Source organism: Chinchilla lanigera, unplaced genomic scaffold (genome assembly GCF_000276665.1).
Source record: "Chinchilla lanigera isolate Chin_1 unplaced genomic scaffold, ChiLan1.0 scaffold00003, whole genome shotgun sequence".
In the NCBI taxonomy this organism is placed as follows: Eukaryota; Metazoa; Chordata; class Mammalia; order Rodentia; family Chinchillidae; genus Chinchilla; species Chinchilla lanigera.
Window position 1 is genome coordinate 10,449,425 of NW_004955404.1, and position 23,750 is coordinate 10,473,174.

Sequence of the window (23,750 nt, forward strand, 5' to 3'; positions counted from 1 at the left end):
AGGATCACTGTGAGCTCAAGGCCAGCCTGGGCTATATAGTGAGTGCCAACCAGCCTGAACTACTTAGTGAAACCCTGCAAAAAAAAAAAAAGTTTCAAATTATACTTGTCTGTTTCTCCCTTTGTCTCACTTTGGCCTCATGTATTTGGGAGCTACATTACAAGGTACATAAACATTAACACTTTTTACAGCTTTCTGGTTGACTAACCTTTTATCATCATAAAGTATCCCTCTTGGTCTCAAGTAAATTTTGGTCTTAAGGAGTAGTTTTTTCTGATACTAGCATCGTAAGTAATGAAACACTGATATTGTTATGGCAAATATATTTGCCTGATACCTCTTTCCATTCTTTTCACTTTCAACTTAATTGTATCTTTAGATATAAAGTGTATCACTTGTAGAAAGCTGATAGTTTGCCTTTCTTCCCTACGAATCAGGATTGAACCCAGGGCCCCATATATACAAGGCAAGTACTCTATCACTGAAATATACCTCCAGCTCTCATCTTTTTTTTTAATTCATTCTACCAATATGTGCCCTCCATGGATAGGTTTAGCATATTTACATTTAATATAATTACCCATCAGGTAAGATTTACACCTATCATTTTGGTTTTTGTGTGTGTTCTATATATTATATCATTTTCCTTTATTAGAGTATTCCTTTTTTGTTTTAAGTATTTTTCTAGAATCATATTTTAATTCCCCTTGATTTTTGTTTCACCATTTTTTTTTTTGGTACCAGGAATTGAATTGTTTCACTATTTAAAAATTTTATTTTCTTAGTGGTTAGACTGGGGAATATATTTAGCACTTTACCTGTACACAGTATATTGTGGATTAATACTACCTAACTGCAACACAATACAGAAAATTTCCTCCAGTGTAGCTTCATATACTCCACCCTCCTTTATCCTCTTACCATCATACAAAATCAGACTCATAGACATTGTGTACCCGACACATCTGTAAGTACTACACTGTACAGTTATCTTTTAACTAAGAGAGTAGATCTTTACAAAATAAAAAATATATTTATACTATTTTTTATATTTACAAGTATAATCATCTTCATTAGTGCTTTCTCTTTTTTTTTGTTTTTGTCTTTCTTCCAGTACCAGGAATTGAACTCATGACCTTGTGCTTTCCAGGCAGTCACTGTGCCGCTGAGCTAAATCCCTAGCACCCCATTAGTGCTTTCTATGTTGCAAGTACAATTAATTGTCAGTATCCTTTCTTTCTAACCTGAAGAACTTCCATTTAGACTTCTTGTAGAGCAGGTAGAGCAGGTCTGCTTCAACTACTTCTCTCAGGTTTTGTTTACTTTGAAATGTATTAATGTTACCTTTATTTTTAAAGGAAACTTTTGCTGAATATAAAGTATATTCTCCCCATCATTTTATATACCATCCTATTCTTTTCTGATCTCCTTCCTATCTGTTGAGAAGTGAGTTCTTAGTCTCACTGAAGATCCATTTTATGTGATGAATCATTTTTTTTCCTGCTGTTTTCAGCATTCTTTTTAGTTTTTTGCAGTTTGACCATGTTGCGTGCAGGTGTGGATCCCTGTCGGTTTATTCTACTTGAAGTTACCAAGACTCCTAAATGTGTAAACTAATGTTACTCATCAACTCTGGGTAAATTTGACCATGATTTCTTTAAATTCTTTCTGCTTCTTCTCATCTTCTGGGACTCTCAGCACCTGTATATTGGTGCACCCAAATGCATTCTTTTTAATTCTCCAATGTTCTGTTTTTTGTTTTTTGTTTTTTGTTTTGGTTTTTCTCCGGTACCAGGAACCGAACTCACGACCTTGCGCTTGCCAGGCAGGCTCTTTGCCGCTGAGCTAAATCCCCAGCCCTCCAATGTTCTGTTCATTTTCCTTTCTGCTCACATAGTGGGTAATCTTATTCAACATACAGTCAGTCACACTGATTTGTTTTGTTTTTCTGAGACCAGGTCACCTTAAACTTGGGGTGAGCTTCCTGCCTCAGCCTCCCAAGTGCTGGGATTTCAGCTGTGCACCACCATGCCTGGAAGATTGATTCTTCAGCAAGTTTGAACCTACTATTGAGCACATATAATGTACTTTTTCATTTTAGGCACTGTACTTTTTACTTGCAAAATTTTTATTGGCTATTTTACCATTTCTATCTCCATAGCGGTATTTCTATTTAGTGAGTCATGGCTGCCATATTGTCCTGTAATTCTTCATACTTCATTTCACTTAGTTCTTTGTACGTATTTATAATAGGTTACTTATTCCCACTAAGTAGTAAATCTGTCATTTAAACTCCCTCCTGGATAGTTTCTATTGACTTCATTTTATCCTATGACTGGCTTCCTTCTATAATTCTTTGTTGAAACTGGACATCTTAGATAAAATCATGTGGAAAACCTGGAAATCCTCACCTTGTCCTCTCCAGGACAACAATCTGGGCTTTTCCTTTACCTGTGTGCTCTACAGAGTTAACTGTTTAAGTCTACCTACCCTATTTGATTTTTAAGGTTCCTAAGGAGCAGGAACTATTTTGTCACACTCTAAGCCCAAGCATCTCATTATGTGGAGCATTATTTGTTATTTTTGGAATGACCTAATAACTCCTTCTAAACATAAAAGGTTGTTCTCATTAAAAGATATATGGAAGCATTTATTGAAAGAAGGTGACCTTTGTGAAGTAGATGGTCTGAACACTGGTGATCTAGATCAATGATTCAGGGTCATTAGTTATACATGAGCACTCAAGATATCAAATTAGTGTGATGCACTGTGAGTAACCAGAATTTCCAAAAAGAATCAAGTCAAGGGTAAAGTGAAAATTTTCTTAAAAATTTATATATATATATATATATATATATATATATATAGACACACACACAAATTTTTTAAAACTTTAAAAAAAAGATGGTTTAAAAAGAAGCTTAATTTAGAGTTTATCCTATAGATTTAATATGAAAGCATCAGTGATTGTACAATAGAACACAGGACACTGAAACAGCTCCGATACTATCTTTCGAAACAACAATGCTTATACAAACAATCTGGTTTATTAGTCTCTACTACTTTTCTTAAACATGTATTTATAGGTCTCAGGATTTTCCAAGTTTCACAGAATTTATTCACAGCATAAACTTCAGTGCAAGTATGATTTGGGGATAAAGACGAAATGGTAGCTCTGTGAAGGAAAATTCAAATCAAGTCAATTAAAAGAATCAAGATTTAAACATATACATTTTCATTATTAAATTCTGTAAGGAAAGGTAGCACTAAAGTAAACTGATGAATATGTTAATAAGTATAATGCCAAAATCAATCTCCTGGAATAGACTTTTATTCTCACTCTGATATACATCATTAGTTCATCTGCCATCAAACACATAAGTCAAATAGAGAAATATCGCATTATAATAAAGAATCAAGGAATGTCTTAAGAAGATATATTTTCCTATGTGTACCAATTTAAATGCTTTTAAATTTTTTATTTATCTTCCTGACAAATCTCTCTAAGCCAATTTTAAATCTTTTTTTAGAACAAGGCTGAACATAAATATATACAAATATTGCTCCATTACCTACAGAAAATTGCTTTACACAGATCGGCTAACTTGGACTTTTAATAATAATCTCTGTATTATGTAAATTAATCTTTTGACATTTTATTATAAATGCACTGATGGTGTTGATTTAGTTTCAATTCAAAAAATCAAGGATTTCATTACCCTATAAAACATATCCAGAGTTCAAAGTATTTAAGGGGGGTTAAACAAAATGCAAACATTTAATGCAACATTAAGCATGTGAAATAAAAACTTGATTGCCTAAAGAAAGCATGCTATGCTGTTACCCTGGTGACAGGTTAAAAAAGGGATTGTGAGCTGAATAGCTGGATGATATGAAATTAAAATGTTTCACATTGAACAATCCAAAATGAATTGGGAAAGGTTAGAGTACAGGAGAAAGAAATCAATTCTCCAACAGCAATGGTGAATGGGAAAGAAGTATGAATAGGATTTGCCAGTGGGGTGCAACAGCTGCCAAATATCCTGCAGCCAGAGAATTACAATAATACTGATGAAGTGTGCAAGAGCTTTTGGAAGCATTGCAGGGAACAGAGAAATTCTCCTGCAATAATGAGGCTATTTTGTCTTCCACTCAGCTTTTATAGAACAATCAAATTAAAGAAAAATATTTAAAAATTTATTTAGCCAAAAATTGACAAATCTGCTACTTTATCCATTTAATCAATATTTTGTGCTTAACACCATTAGATTTCTAAATCATCCAAGACACAAGTCATATTAAATAACTGAAAATATCATAACATGGACAGTAAAGAGTAAGGCAAGCTTAAAGGAAGATGATTAACATTTTCTTTTTTCATACTGCCTTTAGGGGACTTGTTTGCCCAAATTGGAGTACATCTTTCCAGAGACAGAGCACAGTTATGCGTATTTGTAAATATATACTCAAAGTACTATATAGTAGCTATCGAAACATCAATTTCTTTGTTATGATGTGGCCTATTCTGAGAATCTGAGAATACTCATGAAACAAATATATAAAAGCTGTGTGTTTTATTTTTACAGCTGGAATAAATGTGTTATAATTTAGCATTTCCTCTTAAATTCAAAAGGCATTTAAATTTAAAATCCAATATGCTACTACACAACAATATTACCTTTTCCTTGGGCATTTTTTTCCACAGGGCTACTTTATTTTCTATATTCCTTTTTCCAGTTACTGGTTAGTGGCTAAGATCATATTTCAAAACCTGAAACTTTTATTGTACAACTGAAAAATGACTAACAGGCGAATGAGTTATGTATCTGAAACCAGGAAAGGCTACTGTTTGTTGTTTTTTTTTTTTGTTAATGGCAAGGAAAAAACCCAGATAATTGCATCTGTCAGGTAGTAATCACTGAGACATTGATTCTCCATTCTATCAGGAAGCCAGATGAGGAAAGAAAATACAATACTGATGCAGATACAACAAGAGCACACAAAGAAAACTCAAGTCAATGTAATCTCCCCTTCTGCAACTGTAGTTGAAAGAGTTAAATTGCCAACAGGCTGTGTGGCCAGTCAAGATACCTGCTATGTTCCTTAGGTCTGAACGCTCCAGACAGCTGAAAAAATCCTCCTGAGAAGTGACTGCTTTAACCTTTTGGGCTAAACAGTTCTCATTAATATTATCACAGACTATCATAAGTGTGTTCTATTTCTTGAATCTTTAACCTCTGCTCAAATATCAAGAGAAATAAAGTAAAATCTATGCTCTCAGGCAATTCATAGCATATCAAAACAGAAGATTTCAGTAGTCATCTGATCTACCACTACAGTTTTTCAGAAGAGGAAAATAAAGTCAAAAGTTGAACCACTTTCCCACAAAGGACTGTAGCACCTTGATACATGGCAGTGTACCTGGGACTGAGCTCTTGACCTCAGACATCTCTACTCCCTGCACTGTGCCAAGTGCTCTGACAGCTTAGCACCACGTGAAGGATCAAGACAACCAAAGGTGATTCTGTGAACTTCCTATCCCAAATAACTGACTAAAGGAAATGTCATATACAAGATGAGCCACACAGAACTCGGTGTATGCATTTTCAGCACTTAGGAGCCAGGGGACACAAAATCATACTTTATTTATTTATTTATTTTTTTTTTTGGTTTTTCTCCGGTACCGGGAACCGAACTCATGACCTTGTGCTTGCCAGGCAGGTGCTTTGCCGCTGAGCTAAATCCCCAGCCCCCAAAATCATACTCTACAATGCCAATGAACACCAACATAAGCTAGCCTCCTGAAAATTAATTCTCTGGATTTATTAATTTTATTAGAATAAAATTTTCTATCATATGGCAATTTTCTAAGTGCTAATGTAGAATTTTTGAAAACCACTTTTTAAAAGAGATTTTAATATGGCAAAATATCAACAGTGTAACAGTATATTTTCAAAACTGACATCCTTTTAACTAGAATGGCCATCTTCTGTAAGATCAAAGTATGGCATAAGGCTTTATGTATAACAGACGGTAAAACATAAATCCTCAAATGAGTTACCAGTATATGCAAGCTCCAGTTTCTCTTGTCCTATTCCTTCTTGAACTCCAACTAATCCAACTTTAACCTCCACTTCACATGCACCAACCTCTACAACTTCTTGTGCAAGGTTTCCTCTGACCTCCATTAAATTCATTTGTTTTGCATCACAGTTGCTATAGTGCAGCTGAAGTCCTACCTCCCTTCTACCCTTTCCTTACTTGGCTCCTTGAACTCACTCACACCATTTTCACTCTCCTCTGCTGCTCCTTCTCACTCTCCTTGGATCCTCCTCAACTTCCAGACTTATGAAGTATCCCAGGGCTCAGGCCTAGACTACTGCTACCTCTTACGAGTTTCCTGGCCTCTGCTTTTATTCCCTTATAATTATTTACAACAGTGTAGCTAGTAAGATCTTGTTAATGTATCTGTCATATGAAGCTCTTCTTTCTCAAAACTTGCAATGTTTGGTTCCCTGTTTCATTCAGAAAAAAAGCTTGAGTTCTACCCTGCCTAACACATTTGTATCTCCTACTACTACAAAATTTGTTTACTTCTCTCAAATTGCATTGGCCTCCTTTGCAATTTTTTTAAACTGATGAGCCCACTTCAACCTCAGGTCCTTTGCATTTGCTATTTTCTCTGACCAAAGGGTATTCCCCCCATATCTATGAAACGCATTCCTTTCCTCATATAGAGCTATGTTTTAACATTAACCTTCTCATGAAAATATTCTCTGCCATTCAAAATAAAGTCATAACAATCTACCTTCTACCCTAACAGCGTCCTATATCCCTTTTCTATTTTGATCTTTCTTAACAAAATAACAACATTGATCATCATTTGACACAGTATAGATTATTATTGATTTGTCTGATCATCCTCAACTTGATGGTAAGCTCTTGGGGTCAACAGTTTCATTTGCTTTCTTTTAATAATTTTGTGGTAAATTACTTACATTTTCTAACTCAAACTCTTATGATATTCAATAGGAGCCTTTGAAAAGCGTATGATTACATATTTATATGTTTCACTCTTTAATAAGCAATGGAAAAACATATTGTTAAAAAATAATATTTTCAATGGCACAGATCTTTTACTTCCTTTGTTAGATTGATTCCTAAGTATTTCATTTATTTGGATGCTATTACGAAGGGTGTTGTTTCCCCAATTTTTCTCTCAGTGATTTTGTTGTTTGTGTACAGGAATGCTATTGACTTTTGAGTGCTGATTTTGTATCCAGTTATGCTACTGAATTTGTTTATTAATTCTAGGAGTCTTTTGGTGGAGTTTTTGGGGTCTTCTATGTACAGTATCATGTCATCTGCAAATAATGATAATTTAACTTCTTCCTTCCCTATCCTTATTCCTTTTTTCTCTCTCTCTCATCTAATTGCTCTAATATTTCCAGAACTATATTGAAAAGGAGTGGTGATAGTGGACATCCTTGTCTTGTTCCTGATTTTAGAGTGAAAGATTTTCAGTTTTTGTCCATTTAATATGATCAGATTGAGGTAAATAACATCTATTAGGATTTTCTGTAGGGTTTTTACAATACTCTGAAAAAAAGAGACCCAAGAGGATTTCAGAAAATGGAAAGATATTCCTTGCTCATGGATAGGAAGAACCAACATTGTGAAAATGACCATATTCCCAAAACTGTGATACATATTGAGTGAAATCCCAATCAAAATACCATTAGCATACCTCACAGATCTAGAGAAAACATTCCTAAAATTCATTTGAAACGAGAAGAACCCTAGAATAGCAAAGGCAATCCTGACCAATAAAGGCAAGGCAGGAGGCATCACAATCCCTAATTTGAAATTATACTACAAAGCTACTGTAACAAAATCAGCATGGTACTGGCAAAAAAAAACAGACCTGAGGATCAATGGAACAGATCAGAAAAGATGCAGACACAACTATAAATATACTCAGCCCCCTCATCTGTGACAAAGGGGCCAAACATGTTCACTGGAAGAAAGATAGCCTCTTTAATAAAAGGTGCTGGAAAAATTGGCTTTCCACATGCTGAAGACTAAAACTAGACCCATGCCTATCATCATGCACTAACTAAAGTCAAAATGGATTAAAGATCTAAATATTAAAACAGAAAATACTAAATCTACTGTAAGAGAAAGTAGGTAGCAGTCTTTTTTTTTTTTTTTTTTGGTTTTGGTTTTTCTCCGGTACCAGGAACCGAACTCACGACCTTGCACTTGCCAGGCAGGCGCTTTGCCGCTGAGCTAAATCCCCAGCCCCTAGGTAGAAATCTTGAAGACATAGGGGTATGCAGAGAGTTCATGAACAAAAACCAAAGTTCATGGGAATGACTTCTAAGAATCAACAACTGGGATCTCATCTTATTAAAAAGTTTTTGCTATATTACTCAGCTATAAAGAAAGATAAACTTGAGGCTTTTACAGGTAAATGGTCACAACTTGAAACCATATTCATAAGTGAAATAAATCAGACCTCCATGTGTAAGCAATGCATTGTCTCACTAGTGTAAGAACCTAAAAGAGTGAATAAAAATTAGGAGGTATGACAGACATTGTGAAACAAAAGGAAAATGCTCAAAAGTAAAGAGCAATTGGGGTGAAGGAAAAGAGAAAAAAAAGAAGAGGAAATTATGTACGTATGTATGTATATACAGAATAACTAACATAGTTGTGCTACTGACTTCAATCACTTTACTGAAAGGAACAGGTAATGATTAATTATTGGATCAATCTTGCATGTCTCTGTTTGTTTTCCTGAGAAACTACTTTGAAGATATCAATACATAATACAACAACCATTGTTAATTTCCTACCATTTTGTCTGTAACTCTGCGTTGCTTATATTGTTCTTATGCTATTTTTAAAAATTTATTTCTTATGCTATTTTTTAAATGGATGTCTGTTTGTTAACGTTTTCCTTCTTTTATTTTTAAAATAAATTTTAAAAAATTTAAAAAAAAGTTTTTGCACATCAAAAGAAATCACCAACAGAGTGAAAAGAAAACCCATGAAATGGGAAAAAATTTTAGCAAACTGTCCCTCAGACAAAGGACTTCCATCTAGAACATATAAAGAATTTAAAAAGTGAGGCCCACAAAATTCAAAGACCCAATACAAAAATGGGCATCTGAGACAAATATACACTTCTCAGATGAAGAAATACAAATGGCAAATAAATATATGAAAAAATGTTCAACATCATTGTTCATTCAAGAAACACAAATTAAAACAACACTGAGATCCCATCTCACCCCAGAAAGAACGGTTACCATCAAGAAATCAACCAATAACAAATGCTGGAGGGGCTATGAGAAAAAGGAACCCTTCTCCACTGTTGGTGAGAGTGTAGACTGGTGCAACCACTGTGGAAATCAGTGGAGATTCTTCAAAAAACTAGCATTAGTTCAACCCAGCTATTACCCTTCTGGGTATTTTCCCAGAAATGAAAACATCATGCCACAGTGATATATGTGTACCCATGTTTATAGTAGCATAATTTGTAATAGCTAAGTCTTGGAAACAACCCAAATGTCCATCAACCAAGGAATGGATAAAAAAATGTAGTATTTTTATATAATAGAGTACTACTCAGCTATAAAGAAAGATAAATTCAAGGCTTTTATAGGTAAATAGGTGCAACTGGAGACCATACACATAAGGGACATAAATCAGACTTGCATGTGTAAACATCACATTGTCTCCCTAGTGTAAGAAACTGAGAGTAAAGAAGACTCAAAGGTACAATACATATTGTAAAAGGGAAAGAAATTGCTCAAAAGGAAAGAATAACTGGGATGGAGGAAAAGAAAAAAGGGGGAAAAGATATGTATATACACAAAAGATGACTAAGATAATTGTACTACTAATTTCTATTAGTTCATTGAAAGGAATAGCTAGTGCTTATATTGTTTGATCAATTTTGCATGCCTGTATCTATTAATCTGAGCAACTAATTTGAAGATAATAATATGCAATATAATAATCATTACTAATTTCCTGCATCTTGTTTTGAAATTCTGTACCACTTTTTTCTCTTTTTAAAATAAAAAAAAAAAAATATTTTAAGCCAACAACTATCATACCGATTGATACTGAAAAGGTCAAGGCATTCCATTTAGAAGTGAAATTAGCACATGAGGTGTGATCAAAATATACAGTAGAAGACACATTGCCATGAATCCTTCTCAAAATACTCCCCTTCGTTTCAAACACAACACATCCCATGGTTCTTGTCACTTTCTGCAGCAGTTCTGGAAGTCCTCTTTCCTGAGTGTCTTCATGGGGCATCTGGAGAAATACAGTGAATGCCACTGTCGAGTACCACTGAATAGAAAGACAGGCTCATAAAAATATTACGGTATGTTCTCAGCCACTTTATTCACCAGATGTGGCACTATGAGTCTTCTGGCTCTTCCCAAAATGCAAAATGATCATGAAATGTTTTGGATCAATTCAGAACATTAACGTAGCCTTGATAGCACCAACTAAAGACTCTCAAGAAAGGGCCTTCCAGCGTTGCTTCACAAAGGGGCAGAATGATAGAATAAAAGTGTTCAAAGGGGTGGGGAGTATTTTGAGAACGAATAATAGCACAGTGTCTTTTCCTGTAATAAATGTTTAAAAACTTAAACATTCGCTGTATTTTTTTTATCACTTTGTAGCCATCACTGTCACTGCCCTTGAAACAATCTTTGTCATTATAGTTAGTGTGACAACTGATTGTGTCAAACTGAGTAAGAAACAGCCAACTAAACTGGATCAGCATAATTCTGAGTTTGGAAGACCCATCCTAAGGAGGATTACATCCAGAATGATATAAAAGGGAAATGAAGAAGGAAGAATTGCTTCTGTTTCTTCGAAAGAGCTCCAAGTCTTCACCTTCACCTTGGACGCCATCTCATGGCTTCTGGTGCAGACTCTTCAGTCTTCCACCACAGACCCTTCAGTCTCCTGATACAGACTTGAACTGGACACTAAGTGAGCTCCAGGCCTTCATCTGGGGGCCTTCAGATCACCAGCACGCAGGCAGATCTTTTGCACTCTTCCACACCTAACTCTGTGGGTGGCCATTGTAAGCCAACTTATAAATTCTTATATATTTGTACATCTTGCATTAGATCTGCTTCTCTCGTAAGAAATGACTGATATAGATAGCTGATGATAGATAGATAGATAGATAGATAGATAGATAGATAGATAGATAGGAGGGAGAGGGGAGGGAAGGAAGGGAAAAATTGGTGAGTGGCAGCAAAGGCACTGTGTTAGGTATTCTGTGTCTCACTTGATAGAAACAAAAACTATGAACTATTATGATCTCCACATTACTGATGAAGACACTGAGATCAACCTAGATTGAATAACTTATCTTAAAATAATAGCTAGGAATTAGCAAAACCAGAGAAAAATCCAAGTCTCTGATACAAAAGGCTGTGCTCTTACCAAACAAAATATATTGGAAGCTCTAGCCAACAGAAAAACAAAAGAAAAATAAATATTATGACTCAAAGAAACAAGACATGGAGTTATTAATTGAAGATTAATGGTTACTTTTGTGGATTACTCAATGCCAAAATACTAGTCCAACACAATCATGACTTTCTAATTCCCTCTGCAATAACTGGTGTAAGAATGGGCAGGCAGTCAATGAGAATTGAGAAGTAAAGGGCTGGGTAACTTCTGGGAAAGGTTTTCTCACTTCTTAGAGATAGATACAATCCTAAACTTGACTCTTGAAACTCCTACAGCTATCTTGCTATAGATTTATGATTAAATGCAGGCTCAGAAGAAAGGCAAGTTGTGCAGGGGATATAGCTCAGTGGCACCAGTGCCTGCCTAGCAAGTGCAAGGTTCTGAGTTCAATTCCCAGTACCAAAAAAGAAAAAAAAAAGGAAGAAGAAAGCCAAGTCAAGAGAACCACAGGTAACTCCAGGTGGAGTTAATACACTTAGCCTCCTCCCTTCGATCCTCTGAACCTCTTGTTCAATGTGACGTGACAAGTGCATCAGTCTGATCCAGGATTTTTGTGAGCTATACCGAGAAGCTCCCAAGTAATTTGGGAAGTTATGTTATTTCCTCCTCTAGAAAACTACTTAAAAGTTATCCTATTTGAGTTTTAAATTTAAGAATTATTATAAAGGGAATACAAATATTAAAGAAGTTAGACTCAGAAACAAGGTTCAGCATGATAGTTATCAGAAGTAGGTGTTCAAGTGATGTAGCGCTTAAAACCGATCCAGAGCTCTGTTATGAAACAATGCACATGTAACTTAACACCACTGGGATACACTTAGAAACGGTTAAGTTGGCAAATTTTATAAAGTGGTTTTTACTACAATGAAAAACATAAATACTCTTAGTTCTACTTATCAATCAATAATCATAAATGAGTTTCAAATATATTGAAGAGTAAAATGTTGCTAGCTTTTAAAATTATTCACTTATAAATGTTTACAATTAAAAGCACAACTCTGGGGAAAAGTGCAAAGGGTAAAAGAAGAAAAAGAAGCAGGAAAACTTAATAAACTTACTACATATTTGCAAAGAAAATATTTTCATAAAACCCATTATCAACATTTACTTTCAAACACCTTGAAATATATTTCATGTATGAAACAGATAACAATGCCTTGCCCATCACAGCATGGCTCAGCCTTGAGGGTTGACCTATAAAAGGGAGTTGGGGGCTTACTCTGAGCCCCACCTCTTGCCTAATTCTTAAAACCTGCAAAGTATGCCCTCTGCTAAGGAAGACAGATTTGTTCACTTACCACTCCACTACCAGGAAAACTGCCTGCCGAACACTAGAAATGATCTACAAAACTAACAAAAGAAAGTGTTATGGTTTATGTCTGAATGTCCCCCCAAAGCCTCATGTAGTCATGGGGTAGGAGTCTAGAAGTTATGACTGATCCATGATCCAGTGCTGGAATTATGGGTGTGAGTGCTACACCCACTCTGGGGCTAATAGCTTACATGCAATATAAGGGAAGGAAAGAGGCTTGCTCTCCCTGCTGCCACTCCTCCCTTGTGCTCTGGGGTGTTTTTTTTTTGCTATTTTCCACCGCCATGAACTGTTGCCCTCTGCCATGTGCCACTCTGCCTTGGAGCCAGCCAAGTACAGACTGAAACTTCCACAAACTGTGAGCTAAATAAACCTTTCCTTCCTTAATTTTGGGCATCAGGTATTTTGTCTCAGCAATGAGAGAAAAGTAACCAGAACAGAAAGGAATAGTTGCAGGAAAAACAATGAAGAAAGGAAGAAGTAAGCAACCTGGCGTAAGCACACAGTGGCATTCTCACTAGTGTAGGAGAAGCCTGGAGTGGCAGAGAGTGACTTGAGCCACGATAAGGGAAGTTAATCCTTCCAAAAAGGTGAATCCTGATCCGCAAACATGTGGAAAATGGAAATTTTGCACAAAAATAAAGATTACTGAAATGTCTAAAACATTATTACCTTTATTATTTTTTTCCTATTATTAATTAGTGAAACAAATGATTATACCAAACCACAACGCCAACAAAATCTTTTTAGCCTCAAATAATAATGAAGTGACTGTTTAATATAGCCTTAAATGATTCATTTCTGTCGATGAAAGTCATTTTTTGTGCTGTACCATGTTTTGTTTTTGGTGCTGGGGACTGAAGCCAAAGGACATGCTTAGCACACACTCTATCACTGAGCCACACCTTAAGCCCCCAAAGCACTAAAGAATGATAGTATAGGTGCTGTCTAAACAAGCACAGTAAACAATGATTATAAAGAAAAATAACTCCACAGCATCAGCATTTATGTAAAAAACACATTCATCAAATTTATTTTATCCTAAGAAAGGCTGCTATTGTTTCCACATTAACTTTTCTTTTTTTTCCCCTAAAATGCACTACTATCATTTTACTATCTAAATACCGTGGGTATATATTATTGTCTTTTTCCAAGTCATAAATGATGAAAGAGTAAAACCCACAGAGAAACTGAGAAAATAAGACCAGCAGCCAAAACAAGCAACACAGAGGAAAGGCTGTGGGCTACTGGTTTGAAAGCAAAAATATTACGTGAACACACCCACGACACACCACTGTGGAGCCACACCTGCAGGCTGACTCTTCAACTCTATTCCCAATCCAATTATGAAAACATGACGCAGAAGCCAAAATGTGAGGACTCAAACACCATGTATCAGCTGTGATGAAGTATGCTTCAGAGACCTCTTCAGCAAGCAGGCAAAAATAACAATATTCACACTAGCTAAAGAAAGTTGTATTTTGTCCAGAAGACTGAATATATTTTGCTGGATATTGTAGATTTCTGTGTTATGGGTAGTATAAATTTTACAATAATCTGGCCTACTCAGTAAATGATAAGCTCAATAGAAAACAAACTCACCAAAAATGAACTCAACAAAAATTTGTTTTAGGAAATATACGCACAAAATCTGTATAACTGAAATTTTGACCTATATATTTCAATAACAGAATTTTTCTAACTTCCAAAAGATAATTCAAAAATAAGATATTTAAAATTATTAATACAACAATTTCTGAATCTATATTTTTAGGGTAAAGTTATGCAAAATGAAACATAAAGATGAAGTCAATAAAGAAATATATTGAAAATAGTACCAAGAGCAAACATGAAAGGTACACTTTCTGGGACTATGAAATATTCAGTATCTGTAGACAGACATGTGAGTTACACAGGAGCATCCATTTGTTAAAACTATACGGGTAAGATCTGTCTCCTTCGTATGTAACTTCTACCTGAAATAATTATCAAGTTGGTAAAGTGAGGAGTAAGTACCGATAAAGATGAGAAAAGGGAGGTGCATTTTTTATGGTTGTAACGCTGGGTAATGAGTATAAGCAGTCTTAGAGTATTCTGGGTTTTTTTTGCATATGTGTAAAATTCTCTGTAGTAACAAAACTTTAAAAATGTCTCCAAAGAACACTTAATACACAGAATAATCATAATTTTTAAAATTTCAAACTATATTCCCAATCTGAATCTAATTATGTAAAGTGTATCTATTACATGTATGTGCACTACAAATATTTGTATACTTTCAAGGGAGTCTATCAAGATGTTAGAAGTGACTACTGAAGAACTGTGGGATTAGAGGTAATTTTTACCCTTTATCTTTCAGATTCTTACCTGGAGGAAGTCAGCACCCCAGGGAAATAACTTACATAGTTTCTTAAAAATCAAACCAATTTATCTTTAGCTACACTTACAACTTCTGAAATAAGAAAGGTCCAAATAACTGAAAGTAAGGCAATCATGGTGTAGAGATTGCATTCATCAGAAGAATCACAAAAAATAATGCAAGGTATGAAATTCAGGCCCCAAAGCTAGGATCTCTTCAGCACAGCCTTCATGATGAAAAGGTTCTTTGTGTCTGCCCAGAACACAGCCACTAACCACATGTGGCACTAAGTACTTGACTATGGCTACTTCACTGAACCTGGTTTTCAGTTTACTTTTAATAGCCAGTTGTGGCTAGTGGCTATCTATTGCCTGGAAATGTTCATTCTTTACCTTTTTTAAAAAAAGGAAAACTAGCAGATTCATAGTGAAACTGATCATTTTCCTCTCCTTCCAGTCACTGAGTGATTTACTAATATTTGGTATCCTTTCATTTCTCCCTAGATATCTATCAAATCATAACTTTTTAGGAAGCTGAACATTAAGATTCTTGTACGGGGGCTGGGGATTTAGCTCAGCGGCAAAAGCGCCTGCCTGGCAAGCGCAAGGTCGTGAGTTCGGTTCCCAGTACCGGAGAAAAAACAAAAAAAAAAAAAAAAAAAAAAAAAAAAAAAAAAAGATTCTTGTACTTTCTTTTGAGTAATAAAACAAATAAAGCATAGTAGCCCTGAAGATATTCATATAGCCTAAATTCAGTTGGGTTTCTCTTCTTGCTTCCTCAGGGATAATGTGAGTTTCTAGTTTGTGCTTTTCAAAGCTATTTGGCCACCTCCGCCCACTTTTTTCCCCCCTTTTAAATCTTTGTTCTTCTTCTTTTAGAAAAGCAAAAAGAAAAGAAATAGAAGTACCCTAATGTTATCAACAGCACAACTTTCTCACAAGGCTTACTCTAGCAAGTACCAGTAAACCAATAAATAAATAACCAGCAAATAATACAGTAACTGAACCATGACTGCCACTGACATTTTGTTTTTACTTACCTTGGTATAATGCATGCTTCCCCTTTCACCTGGGTCACTTAGAAATTAAAAGGTATAGTCAGGGCTTGTAAATAGCTATCTCAATTTGATGTTAATTTCTTCTCGAAACTTAACAGCTTCAGATAGAGATGCAGAGATAGAGATATAGATAGAGATATGGAGATAATCTGCCTAGGCTTATTCCTATCAAACTGAAGTTAAAAAACAGAAATAATACAAACTACTTAAGTGGATTCCTCACCAGATATTAGAATATCTTCTTACCCCTACTAATACCTGAATTGAAGAGATCTTTATCCTTTTTCCCTTTCTGAATTAAAAAATCTTGTTTGAACACAATATATATGCAATGCCATAGTTAAAACAGTGTAACTTTATTATACTTCTCCAAAGATCTACAAGATCAAGAACTAAAATCAATCAGATCTTCTATTATTTTATATGCAGATTAGACTACCTATATTTTCTGCTCACTTTTTCTGTTTTAAAGGTAGCATACCTCGAATGTCCTTGGAAATGCTGTGCTCGTAACTGTGACGCCACGAACAACGATGATGCTATCGCCAGTAACTGGTTTCTCTCACTCTCTGTTAATGTGTGTCCTGAGGGAAATCAAACAATCGATCAGCCACATATATGATATTAACACTGGGGGTTCTATCATATAGATTTACAACTCAACAAGTGTGTTGTCAGGCACTTATGATGAAGTTGGTATGGTATGAGGCACAGGAGCCAGCAGTGCATGACTATTCAATAAGATGATATATTGGGAAAGAAGATCTTAAATACGTACACAGAACAAAACAATTAGAAATAAGAAGGCCATACCTACAGAGATCTCTAGGGAAAACTTTACCTCTCCCATTACCTTCCTCACCCCAAATTTTCCTTCTAAGGATAGTGAAGATAAAGGGCCAGAAGCTCCAAGGGCTGCAGAAGAGGAGTGATGCTGCTCAAAGGCAGGAACAGGCCATGTTTCCTAGTGTAAAGGATTCAAAGAGAATAAAGGTGTGTTTCTCTCGCCTCTATGCATACAGTCAAGGCTTGATGCCTGAGCAGCCAAGCAACAAATTTCTCTCCCTCATTTTCTCCTTCCACCATAATGCTGCTGGCCCTGATGCAGTGGACTAGCCTACCAAGGCCTGGGAAGACCACCTGGTGCGGAGGAGTGCTACGTAGTGAGGGAACCTGCTCCATTTGCAGAATTCCTTGAGAAGTGCATGTCAATCAAGGCAGGATTTGGACACTCCAGGGTGTGCAGGTTAATATCCCTCCAGAACTGTGTAATCACATCACAATTTCTAATGCTACTTATCATAATACTCTACAAAGATAGCATTGTGTTAAATGGCACAGTAGGAGCAATTTGAAGGCTGGGTCATCAGCAGTAAGATGCTACTTATAAAACTGAAAAAGAGAAAAATCCAAGGTAGTTATTTACATTTACTGAGAAGAAATTAATTGGATATTATATCTAAAAATCATTCAAAATAAAATAAAATTATAAATATTTACAATTAACATATAAACATTTTCAAGATCTGCAGCACATGTTTCTATATGGGGAGGTGCTTCATGAAACTTAAGGTAAGGGAAAACCCAAGTAATCCAATCCTTCTTGAAATAAACCTAGAAGCTCTATAAACTCCAGTACAAATGTAGGATTTGCCAACTGGTTCTGGGAATTTAATCATAAACCCTCTAGGTGGCCTGATAAGTCACATTCTTAAAAGGTTTGGAAGTTCCTGACTTTCTCCTTACATTGCAGCAGTGATGAAGACATCCCATATGATTCCATAATTAACTACCCTATATTAGAGTATTACAGAAATTGGGTTCCAGTCATCTCGAAATAGTCTAGAAGAAAAGTTTTCTAAGTATGGCCCATGGATGACTGAGGATCCCTGGGAGCCCTTCATGGGCGAGCAAGATTAAAACTATTTTCCTAATAGTAAGATTTATTAGCTTTTTTGTTTTGCTTTTAAACTCCCATTTTCTCAGGTATGTACGGCAGAGGTTCCCAGATCCCAGAACACATGTATCGATATATATCACATAACAGATTAACTGTCATTACCCTTTAAGTGAATTAGTAAATAAATATTTCATGGTTTATAATGTGGCAAACATCATATGACAATCAGAAAGCTTTCCAATGCTTAAAGATCTGTGCTTCCCAAAAGCCAGTAGGCATCCAAATCATCTGATTAAATCTCAAATTCCTGCCTTTCCCCTCAAGAGACTGGTACAAGGAATGGGGTGGGGCCTGCTGTGTGTATTTTTAAAAAGCACCAGAGTGAATCATCAAGATGAGCCAAGCCATAGGACCTCACTCTCAAAAAGAGCTGCTCCAGACTCATGTTTATCAAACTGTGGAAAAGAAATTATCAGAGCATTTTGAATACAGTACTTTTCATGAAAATTGTGTGTGTGTGTATGTGTGTGTGTGATGGTACTCTTGAATTCAGGATGAAAAATGTATTTTTTCTGGTGATTCAGTCAAAATATATGCCCCTTTTCAGATATATATACACAAAACATCATCAGTAAGGGAAAAAGCAAAATATCACAGAGTTCCTTTAACAGCAAACAACCACTCTTTCCCTTACTCTTATCAATTGCTAGTGCACTGACAGAACAATACCAAGAAAGTAGTTTCCCAAGTAAAACTGACCATCATTCAGTCACATTTCTTGGGCAAATTGATATCATGCATATCAACCTAAATCAATTTATTGAGTTTCTACTTCAAGAAGTACTCAGGTCCAAACAGGCCATTTATAAGACAACTGATCACAATTGGCATATTCTTATAATAGTTCTATCATAAAGCTATTCCTGATCACAAACCAGAGTCACTTTGACTCCTGTACATCCCCTTGGTGGCTTGGTGATAGCAGAAGAACATCTCTGCCCTTAGACTACCTTTGAATGTCCTCCACTATTTCCCCTATGGTGACAGTTTGAGTTAAACACATCTCTATTACATTCTTAGCTCCAGACTAACAAACTAAGATAAAGGTACTTCGTTTACTTTGCACCCATAAATAACTGTTGGAGGTGTCATGAAGGGAGTTAAGAACACGTGCTGACTGCCAGCACACTAGAACATAAGTCTCAGTACGGCAGCAAATTCTTCTGCTAATTTAGCAACCCTGCACACCTAGAACTCTGAGGTACAGTAGGTATTTAAATGCTTTCAGATTCCTCCTTCTCTTTTTTGCAAGTGTGAACATAAACTGGGATTCTGCAGTGATAATGAATTACTCATTTTTCCCCCAGCTTAAGATTCAACTTTCTTAGGTTGCAAAGACAGTAAAGAATCATCTTTCAGCTTTTCATTTTCCAAAACGCTACTTCCTTGTGGCTTGTGTCTTCAAAAAATTCAAGTTATTGGGGTTTGGGGTGGGGGAAATATGCACATTTAAGCAACCATCTTTACTTAAAAATTAGCTAAAGCACTTTCTTCAGCAATTCCCTCGGGGTGAATACAGTATATACAGTGAAACATGTCTAAATCCTTACTCATTTGAAAATACTTTTTAAAAAATATGATAAATGATCTTAGGTATGGTACTCGAGTCAAGTTCTTTCCTATGCACATTTTATCTTGAAGTGTTCTTCCAGTTTATATAATCTGAAGATGATCTCACTGAACATTCTTTGCATATGACTTTTCTTTCCTTCTAGAAGCTTTAAGACTTTTGTTCTTGATATATCGAGAGGAAGAACTTTTTTCCATTAATCTTCTCTAAAACTCACTGAGTTTTTCAACCACTCAAGGTTTGCTTCAGAACAATATTAAACGATTCCTCTATTTCTTTTAAAGTTATGCTTCATTTATCCATTTTTCTTTTCATGAAACTCCTATTATTTGTTCACTTACATACAAAATCTTGGGCCTTCCTGCTATATCTCTTATTTATGACTAGTTTTTTTTCTTTATCTTTTTGCTACATATTTTGGGAAACTTCTTCTATTACCTTGAATCATTCATCTGCTTCCTAGCAGTGACCATCTACCTCTCACTTTGCTGAAATGTTTTATGTATTTGTAAATACCATGGTTTTCAGTTCATCAAGTCTTTCTCCTCTAATTTAATACCATTAACTCTTCTGTTTTTCAGTGAGTAACAATCATGTCTCTCCTACACCAGCAGTTCTTCGTATGTTTATTTTTGTGATGTTAGCTCCTTAATGACAGGGAAAATGTGCTGTCTTTGATTCCCTTCTACAGACAATACTCATTATTTATTGAATAACTTTAATGACAGTCCAAATAGTGTAATACCACTTTTAGAGGTTTACAATATTTGATTAAATTCAGTGGGAAAAAAGGAAATAGAATCCATTGTAAACTTTTTGTGTTAGATCCAAATTTTACCAAAAATCTGTAATTTTCCAAAATAAAAAGACAATTCTAATCATTTCTTTTGATGGGACTTGAAGTGAAGCATAGAAAGGTAATACAGAAGTAATTCCAAACTGCTTATTACAGATCAACTGAAATTATCCTTCTGAAAATATCTCCTTTATTTTCCCTTTATTTCAGAATCAAAATATCTCCTTCCTCACTTTCCATTTATTTTTCAAAATTAAAGGAAAGCAGTTTTTAACATTAGAATCTAAAAGGATGACAAGGACAATCGTGTATCCAAATTTTTAACTTTTGATAATAGTGATTTCCAAGTTCATATGTAAGAAACTAGTAAAACTGTCCTAATCTACAAATAGATCTAGGGAAATAAGTGCATGTAATAGAAAATTTTATTCATAAAGACAGGCGCTTGCCTATGAATAGTGCCTAGGAGACAGGGACAGATGGGAAGCAGATGGGTAATCCCAAAGGGGAAAATGACCCAACCTCAAACATATTGAGAAGATCCTGGATTAACTTCAGTTGCCACTTCCTGCTGTCTCTTTTGGGCACATATATCAAACAGTCAAAGATGATAGTTTAATATATCTGAGATTTGCTCTGGGGAAAAAATGCAGAAGGAAAAAATAAGAAGAGAGTAGCCATTCAGAGAAAAATGAACTGACACAAAAATAATATGAAGGAATTAAGGAAGACGCAGACATCAAATATAGGTGTACACTTTTAAAGTCCTCGGGGCAACATGACAATGTGTAGTGTGCTCCACTGATGATAGGTTTGGTGATTTATGAATCTGAAACCTAGCACAACTAAAAGCACACTCATACAAGAACTGAAAAATCCTAGGGTAAGGGCAGAGGATTTAGCTCACTGGCACAGCACTTGCTTGGCATGTACAAGGCCCTGGGTTCAATTCCCCAGCACTGCACACACAGAAAGAAAGAAAGAAATCCTGGAATCAATTTCAGGCTTCCTTATTTTTGTGATCATTTAACCTTATCAATCTGAATTTTTGCTTTCTCATGTGGAAAACAAAGGCTGAGCTGAAATAACTGCAAAAGGTTGTCTGATGATTTAATACTTATCATTAATTCTTTAATAACAATTTTGCTTTAATGACAACTAAAAGACCATATTGCCAAGCAATGTGGCACATACCTATAATCCCAGCACTCTGAGAGGTGGAGGCAGGAGGATCATGGGTTAGAGCGCAACCTGGGCAATTCAGTAACTTATTGAGACTCTGTCTCAAAATAAAAAATAAAAAGGGCTAGTATATAGTTCAGTGTGAAGGCCCTGAATCAATCTTAGTACCTCGACAATATATATTTCTACTATAATCATAAGAAATAAAATTACGGTGTCCATGCTAATAATTCCTTATCAAAAAAGAAATGTAATGTGTTAAACATACCATGTGTCATGGGAAACTGCAATAGTTAAGTTTTAGGTTTTAATTATATTTTCAGTAAATTCTGAGTTTGAAGGAAATTTCCTTCTCTAGAGAATATGGAATATCTTCTACTGTTGCTAAACACACAGTCATCAGCCCCCATAAGTTCTAAATGTGCCATATTCTTCTCCTATGGGATAGTGCACCAGATATAAATACTCATTTAAAGGTATGTGTGTACACTTAATACACTCATATAATAGGTTTATTTTAGAGGTTCCCTGAAGATTTTACCCGTTTTTTCCTGTTTTATCAAACCATCTTCCCAGACACACTAGGTAGGCAGACACAAAAGCATATGGAAGTCACAAGGTCACTTCAAAACTTGTTATAACTTTTAGTTAAACTTTAGAAAGGACAAGGAGCTAAAACATTAGAATCAGAACAGAGTGAACAGCTTACTGGGTATATGTCTAGATAATTAAAAATACCCAAAGAAATCCCTTCTCATCAATACTACTGGTAGTATTCTTTCCATTATTTCAACAAGTTTACTTCATGTCTACTACGATTTGTTGCTAGGGACACAACAGGAAGCAACAATTTATGTGCTTCTGAATTTGTGAAACCAAGAGATATTTAATGATGTAATCACACAACTATAAAATTGAATCATTTTATTCTGTATTTTTAAAAATTCAAAGTTTAGAGGGAAGAACCTAAAGAATCATTAGTCCTTGTTTTCAGAGCCCAAATGAAACAAATTCTTAATTTCCTACTAACAATAAAATTCTAACACTTAAGTTGTGGGAAAGAAACATTCAAATCAGTTAACGCTTGTTAATCTCACAAACCCGCCGTGAATGATGAATTACAAACTGCATTGAACAGCTCAACTATGAGTCCGCACACAGCTCCTAACATTACTATGTAAGTCATTTAATATACTAAAGTAGTATAAATGGAAGACTGACTAACCTCCACACATTCCCAAATTCATTAGACTTTGATGTAGAGGCTTTTGGTTTCCACCTCATATAAATGGAGTCTCAGGCAAGTCCTGTGGGTTTCCTGATGACAAACCTTAGCCACGTTTCAATGCTCACTAAAGGTTGTCCTCTGTCTCTCACATGGCCAACTTTTTCTATAGAGACAGGGTCTCGCTATGTAGTTCAGGCTGGCTTGAACTCATTATGTAGCTCAGGCTGACCATGGCAATCCTCCCACCTCAGCCTCCCAAATGCTGGGACTATAAGCATGCGCTAACACCCCTGCCTGGTCAGCCATTTTTCTATGATTAGAAACTCTCACTGAAAATTTTCTAGTACTAAATTTCACATTCCACTCATTTCTTTATTTACAACTTTGACCAACTAAAAACTGTCATCTTCTTAGCTATCTTTATTTTAATTGATAAAACTAGCATCTGCTTTTCTGGAATTTTCAGCGTTATTTTTCATCTACATACATAAGAGGAGATCCTGTATATACTCATATCAGAAGGGGTTACAAATCTGATTTGCCTTTCAGAAGCCAGAAGATTAGGTAGGTCAATGGTCTGCCTACATGTTTGCCCATATACTAAACCCTCAGAATGTTCAACACAGTTGAACTCCTTACTCAACAAAAAATGCAGATTATTACTTTAATAAAGTGTACATGAATGCTTAGAATCATGATTGTCTGTCTACAGTCTAGTTACTCCAAATGTGTAAGTCAAGAATAATATAAACCAAAGGCCTTAATTTCAAAA

General features: G+C 35.4%; 1 protein-coding gene across 4 annotated transcripts in view; it reads right to left on the reverse strand.

Moving 5' to 3' along the window:
* Positions 1–23,750, reverse strand: part of Pcca (propionyl CoA carboxylase, alpha polypeptide) — a 401,509-nt gene that overhangs the window by 131,785 nt on the left and 245,974 nt on the right. For all 4 annotated transcript variants that reach the window (XM_005374054.2, XM_013516015.1, XM_005374053.2 and 1 more), the window contains exon 18: positions 16,724–16,826. In XM_005374054.2, coding sequence (XP_005374111.1) covers positions 16,724–16,826 — 103 coding nt within the window. The remainder of the gene's footprint in view (positions 1–16,723; positions 16,827–23,750) is intronic.